General features: G+C 33.0%; 2 protein-coding genes and 1 long non-coding RNA gene across 6 annotated transcripts in view; 2 read left to right on the plus strand and 1 right to left on the minus strand.

The window, feature by feature from the left end:
- LOC113491997 (voltage-dependent calcium channel gamma-4 subunit) overlaps nucleotides 1–17,173 on the plus strand; it is a 68,256-nt gene that overhangs the window by 19,149 nt on the left and 31,934 nt on the right. Inside the window, exon 1 of one of the 2 annotated variants that reach the window (XM_026869251.1) lies at nucleotides 15,967–16,329. The exons of the other annotated variant lie outside the window; for it this stretch is intronic. The gene's annotated coding sequence lies outside the window, so the exon portion shown is untranslated. Of the gene's footprint in view, nucleotides 1–15,966; nucleotides 16,330–17,173 lie in introns of those variants that run through there. 2 annotated transcript variants of the gene reach the window in all.
- Nucleotides 8,930–10,461, plus strand: LOC113491999. The gene is made up of 3 exons (XR_003400470.1): nucleotides 8,930–8,943; nucleotides 9,299–9,440; nucleotides 9,888–10,461. It is a non-coding gene; the product is annotated as an uncharacterized LOC113491999 (long non-coding RNA).
- LOC113491998 lies at nucleotides 11,746–14,094 on the minus strand. Of its 3 annotated transcripts, none has more exons than XM_026869254.1 (4): nucleotides 13,718–14,094; nucleotides 13,469–13,601; nucleotides 13,212–13,394; nucleotides 11,746–11,960 (listed from the first exon to the last, which is right to left on the minus strand). In XM_026869254.1, the coding sequence occupies exons 1-4, from the start codon at nucleotides 13,918–13,920 to the stop codon at nucleotides 11,859–11,861; spliced, it is 621 nt and encodes a 206-aa protein (XP_026725055.1). In that variant the 5' UTR covers nucleotides 13,921–14,094; the 3' UTR covers nucleotides 11,746–11,858. The 3 variants fall into 3 exon arrangements, with proteins under 3 accessions (XP_026725055.1, XP_026725056.1, XP_026725053.1); XM_026869255.1 differs by lacking the exon at nucleotides 11,746–11,960 and having other exon boundaries at nucleotides 12,648–13,394; nucleotides 13,718–13,799; nucleotides 13,998–14,094; XM_026869252.1 differs by lacking the exon at nucleotides 11,746–11,960 and having other exon boundaries at nucleotides 12,648–13,394.

The following is a 17,173-nucleotide window of genomic DNA, read 5'->3' on the forward strand; positions in this document are numbered from 1 at the left end:
ACTCTCATACATTATTAATACATGAACATTAAACCCAATTCCTAGTCCCAAACATAACCGAGATTACGAGCTACTAAAATATAATTGCATAAAACTATTCAAGCTGAAAATATAGAATAAAACGTACATACACGCGGCGAGAGGTTAAATGTCGCGCAAAACCATTCCACAGACCATTCTGCCTGGTCATAGCCATAGCCATTAGTGGACACTAACTAATGAACACAAACGAGCCGAATTTGTCGTTAAAGATGGCATAATATATCTACATGCATTATGGTAGGTCTCATTGATATTGTACACTTCCGAGCAAGAAAATTGGGGCAGCTTATAAATTTGTATGGTTGCAAAGAATTGTTTTTTTTTTTACTATTTAGGTTATGATACCTTAACTTTTGTCTTGAACACATCTGTAAAAGAAGTTTTGTACTGTACTGTACAGTTTTTTAATTCAAGTTCGATATTGGTTTTAGCTTAAATAGCGATATGTCAATTTAATTTATCGAACATGCACCACCTGTATTTACATATTTTTATAAGTCATCTGTGAAAATTTCATTAGATACAGTCCAGTGACAGACGGGCGGACGAGCGGATTGAAGGCGGTGCTTTAGAAATAGGGTTCCATTTTGAATCTACGTAACCCTCACATATTAAGTAAGTATTTTATGAAAAGTTAAAACGGATATATTCTATAATGGTGTGTCGCCTTTACTGTGTCCAGGTGTATATTCCATTATTCTATTGTTTTAAACACTTGGTGTGCCGCATACCGCATCGATTTAATGGATGCCATAACGCGCCGATAGATATTATGCCGAACATTGTGGTTGTGGGATGTTAGAAAAAGCATGGAACGAATATCTTTAATAACAAGTTTTCTCGATTGAAAAGAAGCATGAAATAATAATAAGTTTATTAAAATAAAAAATATTAAGATGCAGCTAACGAGATTGACAACACGTGGGAGGTAGAGTCGACAATACTTGCCCTGATAGTTGTGATTGCTAATGGCTTAATAGCCAAGAGCCTCGACCAACACCTGAGAATGCTCTCGTTTTGTCAAAGGCTTGGTTCAAAAAGCGGTCCTTCTTGAAACGTCGCGAATCATGAGGAGGTAATTCTCTCTGGACTCTTAACTTCTTTCATACCCCTGTTCTCGATGTCGGTTGGGCTGGTTTTTATATTTATATTTTTATTAAAGGGAAATATGATTAAATCAGATTATTACTAAAATCCTGATGCAAACTTCATACTTTTGTACTTTTTTTGTTTTTGTCTCACTATAGCAAAAACCCACACTTTAATACTATATTACCATTATAATGAGCTTTATAAACAGTCAATGTGAATCTCAATGCGGCAAAGTCAAAAAACTAAGTTTGGTAGCTAAAGAAAATTTAGTAATTCTAAATTAAGAAGTCTGGGACACTAAGTTTCTCAATATAATACATAAGTAATTGAATAAGCACGGTATAATTTTAAAAACTTTCGTCTGTTTTTAGGGCTTCATACTCGGAGGGTGAAAACGAAACCCAGTCACTGAGACACCTTTGTTTGTCACCAGACTTTATCTCATAAATGGTGATTACCGCTACAACAAAATCTAATAAAAGTAAAGATAGCAACGTTGGTACGATCATTTTGTTGGGTAATAAATAAAGTAAGTATTTCTAAATTTATTCGAAACGGAACCTATTGGTTTTTCTTTAGCCCATTTGAACGGATCCCTCAGTCGCGCGAGTTCAGCTCGTCTTAAACTTAGGATAAACTATGAATTTTTTTAGTACATCCTTCTAATCTTGATCTACGGCATACAACATTTCGTATCGAGAGATAAATCAGATTATTACTAAAATCCTGATGCAAACTTCATACTTTTGTACTTTTTTTGTTTTTGTCTCACTATAGCAAAAACCCACACTTTAATACTATATTACCATTATAATGAGCTTTATAAACAGTCAATGTGAATCTCAATGCGGCAAAGTCAAAAAACTAAGTTTGGTAGCTAAAGAAAATTTAGTAATTCTAAATTAAGAAGTCTGGGACACTAAGTTTCTCAATATAATACATAAGTAATTGAATAAGCACGGTATAATTTTAAAAACTTTCGTCTGTTTTTAGGGCTTCATACTCGGAGGGTGAAAACGAAACCCAGTCACTGAGACACCTTTGTTTGTCACCAGACTTTATCTCATAAATGGTGATTACCGCTACAACAAAATCTAATAAAAGTAAAGATAGCAACGTTGGTACGATCATTTTGTTGGGTAATAAATAAAGTAAGTATTTCTAAATTTATTCGAAACGGAACCTATTGGTTTTTCTTTAGCCCATTTGAACGGATCCCTCAGTCGCGCGAGTTCAGCTCGTCTTAAACTTAGGATAAACTATGAATTTTTTTATAGTACATCCTTCTAATTCTTGATCTACGGCATACAACATTTCGTATCGAGAGATAAATTTTTGATCATTAGATAAAAAACCAGACAGATGAAATGCTTACTTACAATATACTGTGCCGTACCTAAAAATGTTTGGCTGCTCCAAATTACTCAAAAAAGTAAAATAAAAGCAGAACAAGCACCGACCTACACACAAGCATTGTTATTAAGTAATCAGTCAGCTATTTCTTTCACTCACAAAATTCGCAATTAAAACAAAATGTTTGTGTTCAATTACTCGAAATTGAGGTCGAAAAACCTTCATTAAACAAGAGAAAATAAATACAGTACTTCGTGAAGTGTGTTAGTGTGTATAGTATGGTATAGTTGTGTAGTAATATCGTTAGGTGTCAATAAGTTTGTTCAAGGCGTCTGCGTCAATAGTTCGTAGTCGCCTCGGGCCACGAAGATGGAATTCTTGAAATTCCTTGCTACCTAAGTGGGATGGGATTGTCTTCGAAGGTTTAATCACTAAACCCTTCTAAGTGGATTCCATAATGATAATAAATTCAATATCCGCAAATCATGAGCTTGGGTTAACGCAATTTGCCGTTATTTACAAGCACTCCTTATGGGTTGTCGTTGAAATAATTTTCGTATATTGATGTAAGGATAAGATGGAGGGTTCAATGTTGTAAATTATGCTTATTTCAATATTCATAGCTAGCACCACAACAAACCGTTGTTGCATTTGGCAAGCTGTGTTTTAATATCGCGGAAAATGACTTTAGTACTCGTTTAAGTTGGAATGTTTAGTTTAATGTCAGAAATAATTAAAATAATAAAGTAGAGTTTATAAAACCTAGTCCCTTGGAGTTCTAACTTTGTCTTACCTATCAACTAGTCAAGGTTTATAATTTGATAATATTATTTAAAAACTAGTGAAAAATATGTACTGCGATACCTTATTTAATCTTGGACGCCTTTTCATCAAACATGGATTAGAAAGAACTCTTCTCTAATTTATTTACACAAAATTAAAATCGGTTTTCTGTTGCAACTTGAAAATCTCATGGTATTTGAATCAAACGGTTTGTTTGTCTCCAGGGCTCTGTAACATATCTTGTTATGTTTATGATATATCATCAACAATGACTATTTGATTTTTACATATCCCAACCTTTTATTTACGCCAAAAAACTATCTCTAAAACAATGTATCTACTCTCTACTTATTCCTCTAACCAATTTCGCAAGCACTTATCCTTACTCATTCCAAGCATTTGTTTTCAAATAAAACCTTATTTTATTTCCCACTTTGTCAGTAGTTTCTCCGTAAGTAGGTCCGTTTGGTACAAAGCGACATTCGTTCGCCGTCCGGATACTAATTACTTGCTGATACAAAAGCCATGCTGTGTACGCTACGTACGAAATAGGAATCGATTTGTAGTCGCAATGCGTACTAGAAGTGTCTTAGAAAATGAAACTATTCTAAAAGTAGTTTTAATAGAAAAAGTCAAGAGTTTTGTGCATTAAACACGTTGTTGACACATAACAGACACATTGTGTAGGATAGAGAGCCGTTAAAAAAAGGACTCACCCACTTAAAGATATAATATAATATTTGTGTTGCAGGGGTTTCACGATCATTCAAGTCAAATCCACAAAGATACCCAGACTCAGAACTGTCTAAGGCGGCCTGTACCCAGTAAGTTCAAAAGAGGCTTAAAGTAAGAAGAATGCTGCAATAATTAAACAATAAGATTTCTTAGGTTTACGCGAATGTTAGACATTGAAATGAAACTACCTTTACGGATTTTATCGCGGTTTAATTTTTGATTTTGAACCGCGGTCTTGCGTTTGATGGTCACGGTCAGACCATGATACCTGAGGGCCTAGCCAACAGACCCGTAGCGATCGCAAACGCCAAGAGAAACGTTACTAATTGTATGGAGACGAACGCTAAGTCACGTGGTCAAATCAATAGAATAGAAAAGTCGTAGCCAACAATACTACTTATCAAATCGTTCGAAACGATAGAATAGAAACTTAAGAGTTTGACAGATCCGATCGCTAAATCCCATACAAATTACACAAAACGGTAGCCAACCTGCAATTTGACAAGCGCTTACGAAACGTTAGGAATTGTATGGAGATAACAAAATCCGAACGCTAAGTCACGTGGTTAAATCAAACGAATAGAAAAGTCGTAGCCAAGTATGCTACTTGTCAACGCGTTTTGAAGGATAGAATAGAAACTTAAGCGTTTGACAGTTCCGATCGTTACATCCTGTACAAAACGGTAGCCAAATTACAATTTTGACAAGCGTTTACGAAACGGAATCGTAGCGTTCGATAGAAAACTAAACGATCGCCGAGACCCTAACGTTTACGACAGAAAATGGCGTCATTATACAATCAGCTGTTCGGCTGTTTTTTAGTGACCTGTTTTGTTTTGTAATATTCAGTTTTAATTGAACTATGCATTTATTTTATACGTTGTGGGGCGCTCAAAATGAAGAAAGGTGACTTAGACGGTGGTCAAGAGACCTTAATCGTCAGTGCATGCGAACGATTCAAGATATACTAGTATGCCAGACTGTATTTGTCAAACATTTTAGATTGAATAAGATTATGATTACAGAAGACCCTTTGGCTGAACTTTGGATTTAAAACATTACACGATACGTTACGACATTAACTTTGGAGATTCCGGATTTACTAAAAGAGGCGAGGTGTCTTTGTAGGTGTTGTGCTCTTAGCTACAGGATTCAAACATTACACTAGGTTTAATTAAACTTAATTAAATATAAGCATAATGTGTGTGATTGGGTGCCATAGTTTATTGATATTATAAAACCTAATGTTGAAGAACATCATATAATAGGAAAGGATATCAATATAAAATATTGTAATGGCAGATGCAACTAATCTTTATTTAAACTGTATACATTAAATTTTAATTATTCATAGTAATTAGTTCTTATTTATAATTATCAGATTTGTGATAGTAACCATACAATAATCAATATAAATGAGAGGTTTGGTGAACCCATGCAGAACTCACATACGGTCATTTAGTAAAGTTGGGCCGTACTTATATGACGATATACTCATAACCACATCATTCTTTCATTATTATCTCTACACACTTCTACCAATAAACAAGTGTGGTTATTAGGCATGTTTTACAATAGGAAACAAAAAGATCACCATATACACTATAAATATGCATAAAATATATTGTTTCTTTTTAGTAAACACAATTTACTTCTTTTGATTCTGGCTGTCCGCTACGTCCCCGGCTTATGCCCTGTATCCTCGTGCCCATGCTGGGCAAGGTTTAAGGGAAGAAAATTATACCCAAAGGCATGTGCAAGCCAGGAACTGTATTTAGTGTACCCACATGTAACAAGTAACACAACCAAGGCTTGTTGTGTGGTACACAATGTAGCACTGAAAGCTGGACTAGCTATCCATTTACCACTAGACCTTGCAGTGCATGATGATGACAATAACACTTTACCATCAGACCCTGCATCTACTTCTACTGTTGGCAACCAAACTGAATTACTGCAAGGAGGGGAGTCATGCTCAAATGATTGTTAAAAAGTATATAAGACTTCTTCAAGTGTACATTTGTATTTATGAAATATTTATTTTAAATTTTGGACATTAAAAAAAACTTGTTACCTAATCTAATTAAATAATTAAAATAATCTAAATAACAAAAACTGTATTTTATTGGTGTTACCTTTCTTTATCTTTTTAACAACTCATAACTTATATTTTCGACAAGTCTTATTGGGTAGCGATCTGGTAAACAAAAAAGATTTTTGTAATACAAGTAATGTATTATTTAAACAATAAAAAAGCATTGCTTAATGATAACACCCATATAAAGATACATCTTTATTTGTAAGATATGCTGATCTTCCTTTACTGGTGAATAAATATATGAGGCTATATCTAAAAGCTAAAAACTATAACAAAACAACAACAAATGAAAGTAAACATAAGAGACACACTAATAGATTTCCCATTTCAAAAATCAGTCATTGACTATAAAGAACTGAAATTGTTTAATTTAAAGAAAGTAATTAAAAAAAATACTTTGTATCAATGAAAGATTAATTATTATTTTGAAAATACTCTAATGAAACCTTATTCAATTACGAATCTGTCAATCTGACGTTCTTTTGACGTTCTTGAGAACGCTCACCATAGACAAAAGCGTATGTTTTTTCTACAGTTACTATAGAATAAGCGATTCTCTTCGTCGTGTAAAGATGGCTAGCTACTTATTCTATTCTACAGTTTCAAACGCTGTGGCGTAAACTTTTGTAGAAAGAAACTCTATACTAAACGTTGGTACTTTGTACTTAGCTAGTGTTAACAAAAGTAAATGGCGTCATTCTTCAATCAGCTGTGAGGATTCTGTTACCTGTTTTGCTTTATTTTGTATATTTTTTTATTATTTAGTTTCATTTTAATAATGCATTCCCTCAACATGTTGTGGTGCGCTCAAAACGAAGAAAGGTGGCTTAAAAAGCAGGAAAGAGATTTTAATCGTCAGTGCGTCGGCACGATCGAAGTTATGCCGGATAGTGAATTTGTGCAACACTTCAGGTTAAATAAATCTACGTTTTGGTCCTTTGTCAAGAACTAAGAGTAAAAACTTCCTTGAGGGGTTCTCAGGAAATTTCTCTAATAGTTAAGGTAATTCATAAAAAATTTTTGCAACGAATAAACTTACAAACTTAGCCGGTATGAACCTAATTTATTCAATATAACGGTTGTGTCTTTGTAGGTGTTGTGCGCTCTTAGCTTTTTGGCGACAGGCTCCTATCAAAGGATTGTTGGTGTTACCCAGCATGTTGCCCAACGAACAGTTAGCCGATGCATCAGACAAGTCGTCGATGCGTTAAACCACCCTGCTATCATGGCGAGATGGATAGTATTTCCGAAAACTCAGCAAGAAAGAGGTTTAATTAAACAAGAGTAAGTATGGAACAAAATGTTTTCACTCATTTAAGTGTTCCTATTCTTATGATAAGAATATATTTTTGTTCTTTCAGGTTTCAAAGAAGGTTGGCTTGCCTGGAGTAATTGGGTGCATAGATTGCACTCACATTGCTATAGTGAAACCCAATCAGGAAGAACATCTCTTTTATAACAGGAAGGGATATCATTCCTTAAATGTTCAAATGGTAGAATATATAAACTTATAAACTTTTTTTAAACTGTATTGAATTGTAATAATTGAGTATTTGAATCTCTTTTTCTCTTTGAAAATTGGAACAATCATGTAGGTAGGTTAAGTTTTATGAAAAACATATTTTTTTTTCGCAATATTTGAAAAGTTGTATCAAAATAAAAAACAACTTTTGAATCCACTACCGAAGACGCGCTGACAACTCCCGAACAAATCCGAGCGAGTGTGACCGGTGACGTCACACTGTAATTCGATGGCAGCAAAGTAGAAACGGACATCTACATTTTTATGAAAATGCTTTTTTTACAAAAATTAGCTTATATTAATCCTACCTACAAGTCAGTATTAATTTTTTTTCAAAATTCATTATAATAAAGAAAATTTGACACGTAAATGAAGACATCTACACTGGATTTTTAAAAAAACATCGCAGTAGAAAACGGACATTTGAATTTGTCCGCCTTTACTTCGGAGCTTTGACAGATGAATGAAACGTCAACAATGACATCAGTCAGTTGTCACATTCTAGCGCGTACCGGGTATGTTTTCGTGCGTTTTCGTGCGTACCTAATCGTTAACGTTTGATCTCGTTTTTCCTCCTATAAGTAAAAATAAGAACAGTAGTGTTTATGTTGCTAAATTTAAAATATTGTTCTGTGTTTCTTTTTTATTTTATTTCAGTTTGATATTTGCCTATCTGCCAATGATACCTTTGATAATAAATAAATCATAGTATTATATTGCGTTTTTATTTACAATAATATATTTTACGTGATTTGGTAACTAAATAAATGAGTTCAACTGATAGTAATAGATGGAGATAAGTTGTAGTTAACTCATTTATTGATAATGTATAAACTGTTAAATGCAAAGTAAATAAAGACATCTACAAAATTTGGTCAAAAAAAGGAGAATACTGTTTGCATGTTGCTTAGAAGATGTTCTATAAATATCCTTAAATGTATTACAGAAGATTATTATTTACTTTATTAGATATTTTAAATATTTTTCACACGTATAAACGGTTATCAGGCAGATGTCTTCTTCTACGTCAATGTTTTTTCAGAGTAAAAAAGACATCTACATTATTCAGTAAAACAACGATGTAGCGATAAAACCTATTACACAATTCATAAAGAAGGTTATTTAAAGCATCATAGAAAATTTCAGGTTAATCGGTTCATAAATCGCAAAATAACCACGCTTTTAAACTAAATCTGCTCTCCTGTAAAGTTGCGATTTTGTAGATGTCCGTTTCTACTTTGCTGCCATCGAATTGTCAAGCTACATCTAATTACTATAATATATCTCTATGTTACTATAGCATAATATATTTTAACATGTAGGTATAATTTTAAATTTTTGTATAGATATTATTGTTTCATCATGTTACTTTTACTGTCGCCTTTGATACTTACCGGTAAAGATAGTTTTAAGTTAGTGAAGTAAATAAATAAAAAAATAAAATAAACATTAAGACGTCACAAGTATGGTGGCCACTCGTGGTGCGTTCGCAGTCACCTGATGTATCATATAATTTTATAAATTTTTAATCGCTCGTAATTCAGTAAAAAACATTCTTACGTTTTTTCACGTTACACAATTATTAATAAATTTAATTCAGTTTAAAAAATGTGTATTTTTTTTTCCACAACCCCAATTATTATAGTAATTATTCGTTTTTTCGTGTTCTTCAGATATGTGATAGTAATCTCACAATAACTAATGTGAATGCAAAATTTGGTGGATCCACGCATGACTCACATATATGGTCATCCAGTATTGTTGAGTCATATATGCGTGAACTTCATGAAAATAATGAACAAGCATGGTTATTAGGTATGTTTTACAAAAGTATATAATAATATAATAATATAATAATAATAAAAATGTTTATTTTCTCATCATCACACAATGTTACAATACTTATTTTTGTACTAAAATGGAGACTGGTGTCTGAGATAGGTAAGACCTGTGTTACAGATCACCAGGCTACCCTCCGAGGAGACAATATCGTTTATATCAGTATGTATTATATTACATCTTATTTATAACAAAATGTGAAGTAGCTTAATTTATAACTTATAGTATTATGAGATCAAAATTTTAAAAATACAATAAAGTTATATTTTAAAACAATAGTAGAATTATAATAAAATATAAATCTAAAAGTAATTTACATTGGACTAAGTTACAATAGGTTTGTGTGTTGTTGTGATTGTCTGTGTGTGTATCACCGTTAACTATACATTTTATCCTTTTTAGTCAACACAATGTATTTCTCAGGTGATTCTGGCTATCCTCTACGTCCATGGCTAATGACTCCTATCCTCAATGCGGCCCAAGGTTCAAGAGAAGAAAATTATACCCAAAGACATGTGCAAGCCAGAAACTGTATAGAGCGGTGTTTCGGATTATTGAAAGCCCGCTGGCGATACCTTCTTAAGGACAGGGTTTTACATTATGACCCATTTGTGGCAAGCAAAATAACCATGGCTTGTTGTGTATTACACAATTTAATCTTAAAGGCTGGAATTCCTCAAGACCTCTCTGCAGTACATGATGATGGGGATCATTTTTCGCCACTAGATCCAGCATCTACTGCTTCTGTAGGCAGCCAAAGCCATAATGAGTTACTGCAAGGGAGAGCTGTACTCAATTGTTTGTTAAGCAGGATTTGATAATTTTTGACAATTTTTCTCATTATTTTTAGTAAATTATATAAATAACAAAACCTGTATTTTATTGCTGTCTTCTTTATTTATTTTTTACAACTTACAGCTGTGTGAGACATATTAGGCAGTAGTACGGTAAAGATAAAGAAAAAAAAAATTGTACAAGTAATGTAATATTTAGGCTATAAACTATTAAAAAACAACAAATTATACATATCAAAAATATAAAACTTAAAATCTCCAGTCTGGTTTCTCATTTAAAAAAACACTTATTACTACACTTATATTATGACTAGCTGTTACCCGCGACTTCGTCCGCGTGATTAGGAAATAAGATATTTTCTCGTAATAAAGCGTAGCCTATGTGTTAATCCAGGGTGTCAGCTAACTCTATACCAAAATTCATTCAAATCCATTCAGTAGTTTTTACGTGAAAGAGTAAGAAACATCCATACATCCATACTTACAAAGTTTCGTCTTTATAATAGTAGTAGGATAGAACTGAGATTGATGATGGATGATGATGAAATAGTATAAGAGATAGAATATTTCCTAGATGGCGGGCGTGGAACAAGGGTGGCAGCCCTACAAAATTGGTTTTAGCATTAAACTGACACCACTACACATAAAAATATATTTAAAAATATAATATTTCAATGGACTAAATGCCACTATTAAACATCAGAAATAATTTCAGTAGAAGGTAGTGACGACGATTAAAACAGACAAAAAAAAAATCTTAAAAAACAGTGAAAAAGAGTAAGCATCCAGTAGCTGGATCCAGTATTACAAATCCATCGTTCGTAATAGAGTAGCCCATACATGATACTACAGTTCTCTTATAATAGTAGAAAAATGATGATGGATGATGATGAAATAGATAAGAGATAGAATATTTCCTAGATGGCGGCTGGAACAAGGTGGCAGCCCTACAAAATTGGTTTAGCATTAAATGACACCACTACACATAAAAAATATTTAAAAATATAATATTCAATGGACTAAATGCCACTATTAAACATCAGAAATAATTTCAGTAGAAGGTAGTGACGACGACCTAGTAAGAAGTGGCAGTACATGGTTAAATGGTCACACTACTCGACAACTGCTTAAATATTGATCATGCTTTCCTGTATATCCAACCTCCTTGATTCCAACCGCAGCCTTTCCATCTCCCTGTGGTGATGCTTCTCCTCACGGGACTCTTCCAGTTGTAGCCGACGTTGTTCAATAGCCACAAACTCGCTTGTGGCTCGTTCGAACGGCGTTTGAATCCGGCGAGTGCGCGCCCGAAATACTCCACGGCGATGAGGAGTGGATGTTGCGAGAGATGATGCGGGAGAATGGCCGGCTGGACGTCTTCGACGCCGCGGGGCTCCACGGACGCAGTCACAGGAGGCGAAGTCGTAGGCGGTATAGAAGGCGCTGGTTCAGCCCGGGCTCCACTACCATTGGGTACTTGTGTTGGACCAAAGATAAATTCAAATGAGGGCTGAGGTAGCGACAAAGGGGCTACAGATGGAGATGAATCTGTAATTCATTATTTTTTTTATAATAAAGGTATTTAGGTATTTACCCTATCTTATATAAATATCTGATCAAAATAACCTGCACCTTGAGTGGACATATTATTTTGCACTGCTTCTCCAGTTGCTGGCATTAGAGTGTCAGTAGATGGTGGGGCCTAGAAAATATATAAAAATAATGAAAAGGATATAAGCAGTAGTACAGTCAGCAACAGATGTTCATGAATATAATTTGTTTCCATTAGTTCCTAATCATTAGAATAATAATAAATTTATTTGTCAGAATATTGTTAAAATTGGTTTTATATTGCTAAAACGTCCAAATATTCTGTCGTATCCGGCATGTTAATAGTTTCATATAACATAAATTAAGTTAAGGCATGCACCATTGAATATAATATACGCAGAAACAATGTCAAATCTATTTTAATTATATGACAGTTATAAAAAAAATTCAATCATAAATTCAATAAAATATTGCAACCATAAAATTAAATCACATCAAATTATTATTTACCATAAATTAATAATCAAAGTGAACTACAAAAATAACTTGTTATAACAGAACTACAGAAGTCAGTGAAAAGAGTTAAATCATTAACTGTTAAACATTAATATCATTGCTGAACATATTATAATCTTAATTATTAAATGTTGTGAATTGTAGAACAGTAAAAAACAAAATAAAATATTATTTTATTAATAATAATATTATACATACATACATATTGAAAATAAATAATTAATATTTTAAAATAAGTACCTAATATAATATTCATGATTTCTGAACGATTTATTTTTAAGTGATTAGTGGAAAATAAATAATTGATGGTAGAAGAAAAATAATGTTTCACAATCATTTATTATTTGTTTTATTTGTCATTTTATATAACTGATGATGAACATCACAAAGGTTTTGCATTATTTTGTTAACATGTTGTATAATTTAAGAAAAGTTATTTTTTTATCAAAAAGATATTTCAACCATGAGTTAGTTTAGTAGTAGCTAGGTTATAACTTGTAGTTCAAGTTGATATTAATTGTATGTGACAAGTAATTGTATGTGACAAAATAAAAAAAAAACCAAAATCAAAGTATACATATACTTCCCACAAAACTTTTTTGACTAATTTTCATAAGTTTATATGATTAACACACTCAACATTCAAAGTACATTTTTACTCAGTAACTTTAACAGTTATTAATGTTAAGGAATTATTGAAATAGCTATATTCGGCGACTTTTGTAAATGTCTCATGTCACACTTATTTTGTACTGTAGTCTTGACAGCTACTTATGGCAGATTTTGGTGTATTGTTAATTTGAATAATTTTGTTCAAGGACTTTTGTTGCAAATTACATTTAAAAATTAAGTTTTGAAATAAGCAAAGACCAAAGACTGAACTTACGTCAAATCCTCTCTCATCTATTCCTGGTTGACCAACAACAGCAGTTAACCCCATTATCCCTAGCACCCTATCCTCTAAAGGGGTAAGGGTTAGCCGGCTGCTGGGACCACCACCAGTACCAGAAGCCTCGCGTCTCATAGTCAACGCCTTTTTCTTAGTTTTGGTTTTCCAGTCCGCCCATACCTGCGTTGTATTTTTTAGTGAATTTTACTATTGTGTTTATTATATTCGATTTGAGTAAACTGGTTGTGTCTTACTTTTTTCCATTTGTCCAATGGCTTAACTACTCCTCCACCCATGGAGTTTAACGACTGAACAAGTTCATGCCACAAGCGGTCTGCCTTTATTCGGCCTTGAGGACCCTGTTGGGGCCATGATATGTCACCGTGGCTAGAATGGTTATTAAGAAATTAAGAGAAATAAGGGATCTTTTGATAGGTAAAAGGTCAAATTAAAGCAACAAATGAATATATATAACTACCTACATTTTTATAAAAAAAACGTACCTTTCCATAAATTCCAGGATCGCTGAAAACTGTTCAGGGCTTGCTCGAGCTCTGGACTCCATGTTACTGTTACGATAATAAACTAAAAGGAAAAACTCAAATAAAAATAATGTCTGTTCATAAAATACCCACGTATTACTATACTTTTTAAACCAATCGTGTCCTATAAGCATATTTTTCGTAAACATATTCTTCACTTTCATATTATAATAGTAAAATGAACTTGTAGCATACTTTTTTACCGAGTATAAAACTCAAACTGCAATATTCTTATACTTACATTCAAATAAGTTTCACCCGCTAAAAATTTTATTACGAACTAACGTCACGAACCTGCCTGACGTTCATTTGACGTTTTTGAAAACGCTGACCATAGACAAAAATTAAGTTTTTTCTACATTGATTATAGAATGAGCGATCGTCTTCGCCAATGTAATTTGGCTAGCTACTTATTCTATCTATCGTTTCAAACGCCGTGGCGTTAACGTTTGTAGAAATCTATTCTATACGAAAGGCATGTATGTTGGCTAGGCCCCTGCAAAGGTGTCGAAACGTCGGGAACTAAAATCAAAAATTAAATCCGTAAAGTAGTTTCATTTCAACAATAAGATTATTTTGATTGATAACCAACGGAACAGCAATTGATAAACAATCATTTTTGCAAGAATTAATTTCGTATTGGTATAAAATACTGGCACATACTTACTACCCTTATTGAACAATGCTTTTAGTGAGTACTGTTGTTATGGCTTCTAAGGATTATTTAAATTTGACTTGATTTTAAAAAAGACTGTTAACTCAACATTTTACTATGCGCCTGCTATGCGTCGTTCTTGCGGCTGTTAATTTATTTTATAAGCCTATATACATCGTCTTGTACGTACTTCTTTCAATCGACGTAATGGTTTACTTGTGTTCTAAATTCCATCTTAATCCGTTCAGCCACTAAAGCGTGATTGATTGACATACATTCAAGTTAAATTGCTTGTATTTTTTGTACAACACGCACTTAGGTGAATAGGAAGTGGTAGCCTTTCGCTGTTGTGGAAAAATATGTTTTGTTTTTTTCTGCTTCTTTGATTTCTAGGATTCTGTGGTAAAAGCAGAATCCTGAGGCACCGCTGTCTGTCTGTCCCTCTGTCAACAGGCTGCATCTCATGAACGGTGAAAACTAGATAGTTGGAGATTAATGTCCAAGTTAAGCAAGGGGTGTTATGATATTAAATTAGTTGAATGATAAATAAGTTAACGTCTGAGATATTGTCACAGCTGGTATTTAAATGAAGTAATTTGTAAACCAACTGATCTGCTTTTTTAAACCCTGTCTGACACCTTTAGTGACGCGAGTCCGACTCGCACTTGACCGGTTCAACACTTAATTCAATTACCAGCTTAGTCAACATCTCATGATGTAATTACAACAATAATAATTCTAGGAAATTACCACAAACTTTGAAATGAATCTGAAATCGTCGTATCATTGCCATCAAAATCGCATTACAATCAAACGAATGAGTCTGTAGTTACTGACTCATCAAGCGATATGAACACACGAACATTGTGTGTACAATCTGTAGCTTTTGAGTATATTAAGTAATATTTTTGTTAATTTAAAAAAAACGTTGAAATAGGCCCCATTCATTTTTTTCATATCTGTTCCAAGCACTCAAAAAGAAGTACCTACGCAGATTTGCATGGTCCGATAAAAATAAATTGCCTTTTACACAATCTTATTGCCTGATAGTAATTTTGTGGTTAGACCATTACTGTTTAGAACGTTTTTTCAAGAAAGTAGTTTTTATTTAAACGCGGAAGGTAATAAAAATCAAGCAAAGCTGTCTGTATGTCTCCAAGTTGGTCAAATAGCTCTTTTTCAAAGAGGAATCAAAAGCTATATATTATTAATAATAAATCATCATTAACCAAACAGCAATCAAATCTTAGTGATAATCCGGAATCACATGTGAATCTAATTACTTAACATGTTACAGAGATAATAATTAATCAAACCAAATTAATGTTAACCCCCTCTGAACATTTTTTAACGACCACTCTACAACACATATTTACAACAATATAAACAGATGAAAATATCGATTTTAAGTTTATGTGGAAATGAATTTATCACCTAAGTTATTTATTTTAAGTTAAATACTATATTTAATAATCATCTTTGTCGAGCACAAAAAAATATCATCGTAGTATAATAATATGAGGTAGTAGTGTCACCGCACGCCCGTAGGAGAAAGTGAAATCTTTAAAAACAAAGAGCCTCTCCAGAACTACTCATTCTTCACATTTCATTTGATATCAATCACGGCTTACAAAGTGTCGGTAACGCTCGGCGATACTCGGCAAACTTCGGAACTGTAGTTCGTAGCCACTGTACTCCAGTTTATCTACTCGGCTACGGGGATCGCACGTGTCGGCGTAGAGCGTCTCGTAGCGGCGTAGCGGAAGGTTTGAGCGTACTACGAATATTGAGGTTACATTGTGAAGTGACTTTAACTTTTGTGGTGAACACTTCAAGTGATAATTATGTACGTGAATTTGTGAATTAGTTTAAGGATTAACGCTAAGTTAATTTGGTTTACATCTGTGATTGTTACATGGTAAGTATAGTTTTTTTAACATTTTAAGCGCTTACCGGTCATTAATTAAAATTAATGGAATGGATTTTTTTTATGTTTTCCGATATAGTAAAATGCAAATATTGGATTATGTTTTATTTTACGACTACAGGAAGTCGTAATGAAAATATGTTTATGCTGATTTAAACAGTGCATTATACTTCGGTAGAAAACTACTCAAAACATTATTTTTTTGTAAATTTTCGGTTTAGTTTTCTGCCTTTCAACGTGTACCTTTAATTATATCAAAAATGAGAACGATTTTAAAGAAATTAGCGTAAATTTCGCATTTTTACTAGGTATCCTTAAACAATTTAAAATTGTCTTTAAAATAATATACGTATTTTCGTAATTTTTATGTTTTTTTAAGAAGTTTTTTCTTAACTTAGGGTTATGAAATAATACTACTTTTATATATATTACATAGCAATTACAATAAGGTATTCCTTTTTAATAAACAAAAACAATTTAAATATTTAATTTAAAAAACCAATTCAACTCTACAAAAAGAATGACTGTCTTTCACAATTTAGGTTGTTTTATCAAAGGCTTTAAACATGTAATGAATATTTGTCAGCAGGTAGGTTCTCTTGTTCTTGTTTTGAAGGTCTCTATCTTTCCCCTTGAGATAAGTAATTCGTTTGTTACGTCAGTGTTTGTTAACTTCAGCGCGACATTTGATGATATTTCGTGTCATTTTACTCTTTTGAGGTATTGGCTTTAGAAGTGCGTCAGTTGTTTGGTCCTCTATATTTTTTTACTCGTGAACTATCATATAAGTATATACGTCTAGTAATTATTCGCTTGAGTAGAGACTCTCTTTTAA

Source organism: Trichoplusia ni, chromosome 3, assembly GCF_003590095.1.
Source record: "Trichoplusia ni isolate ovarian cell line Hi5 chromosome 3, tn1, whole genome shotgun sequence".
Lineage (NCBI taxonomy): Eukaryota > Metazoa > Arthropoda > Insecta > Lepidoptera > Noctuidae > Trichoplusia > Trichoplusia ni.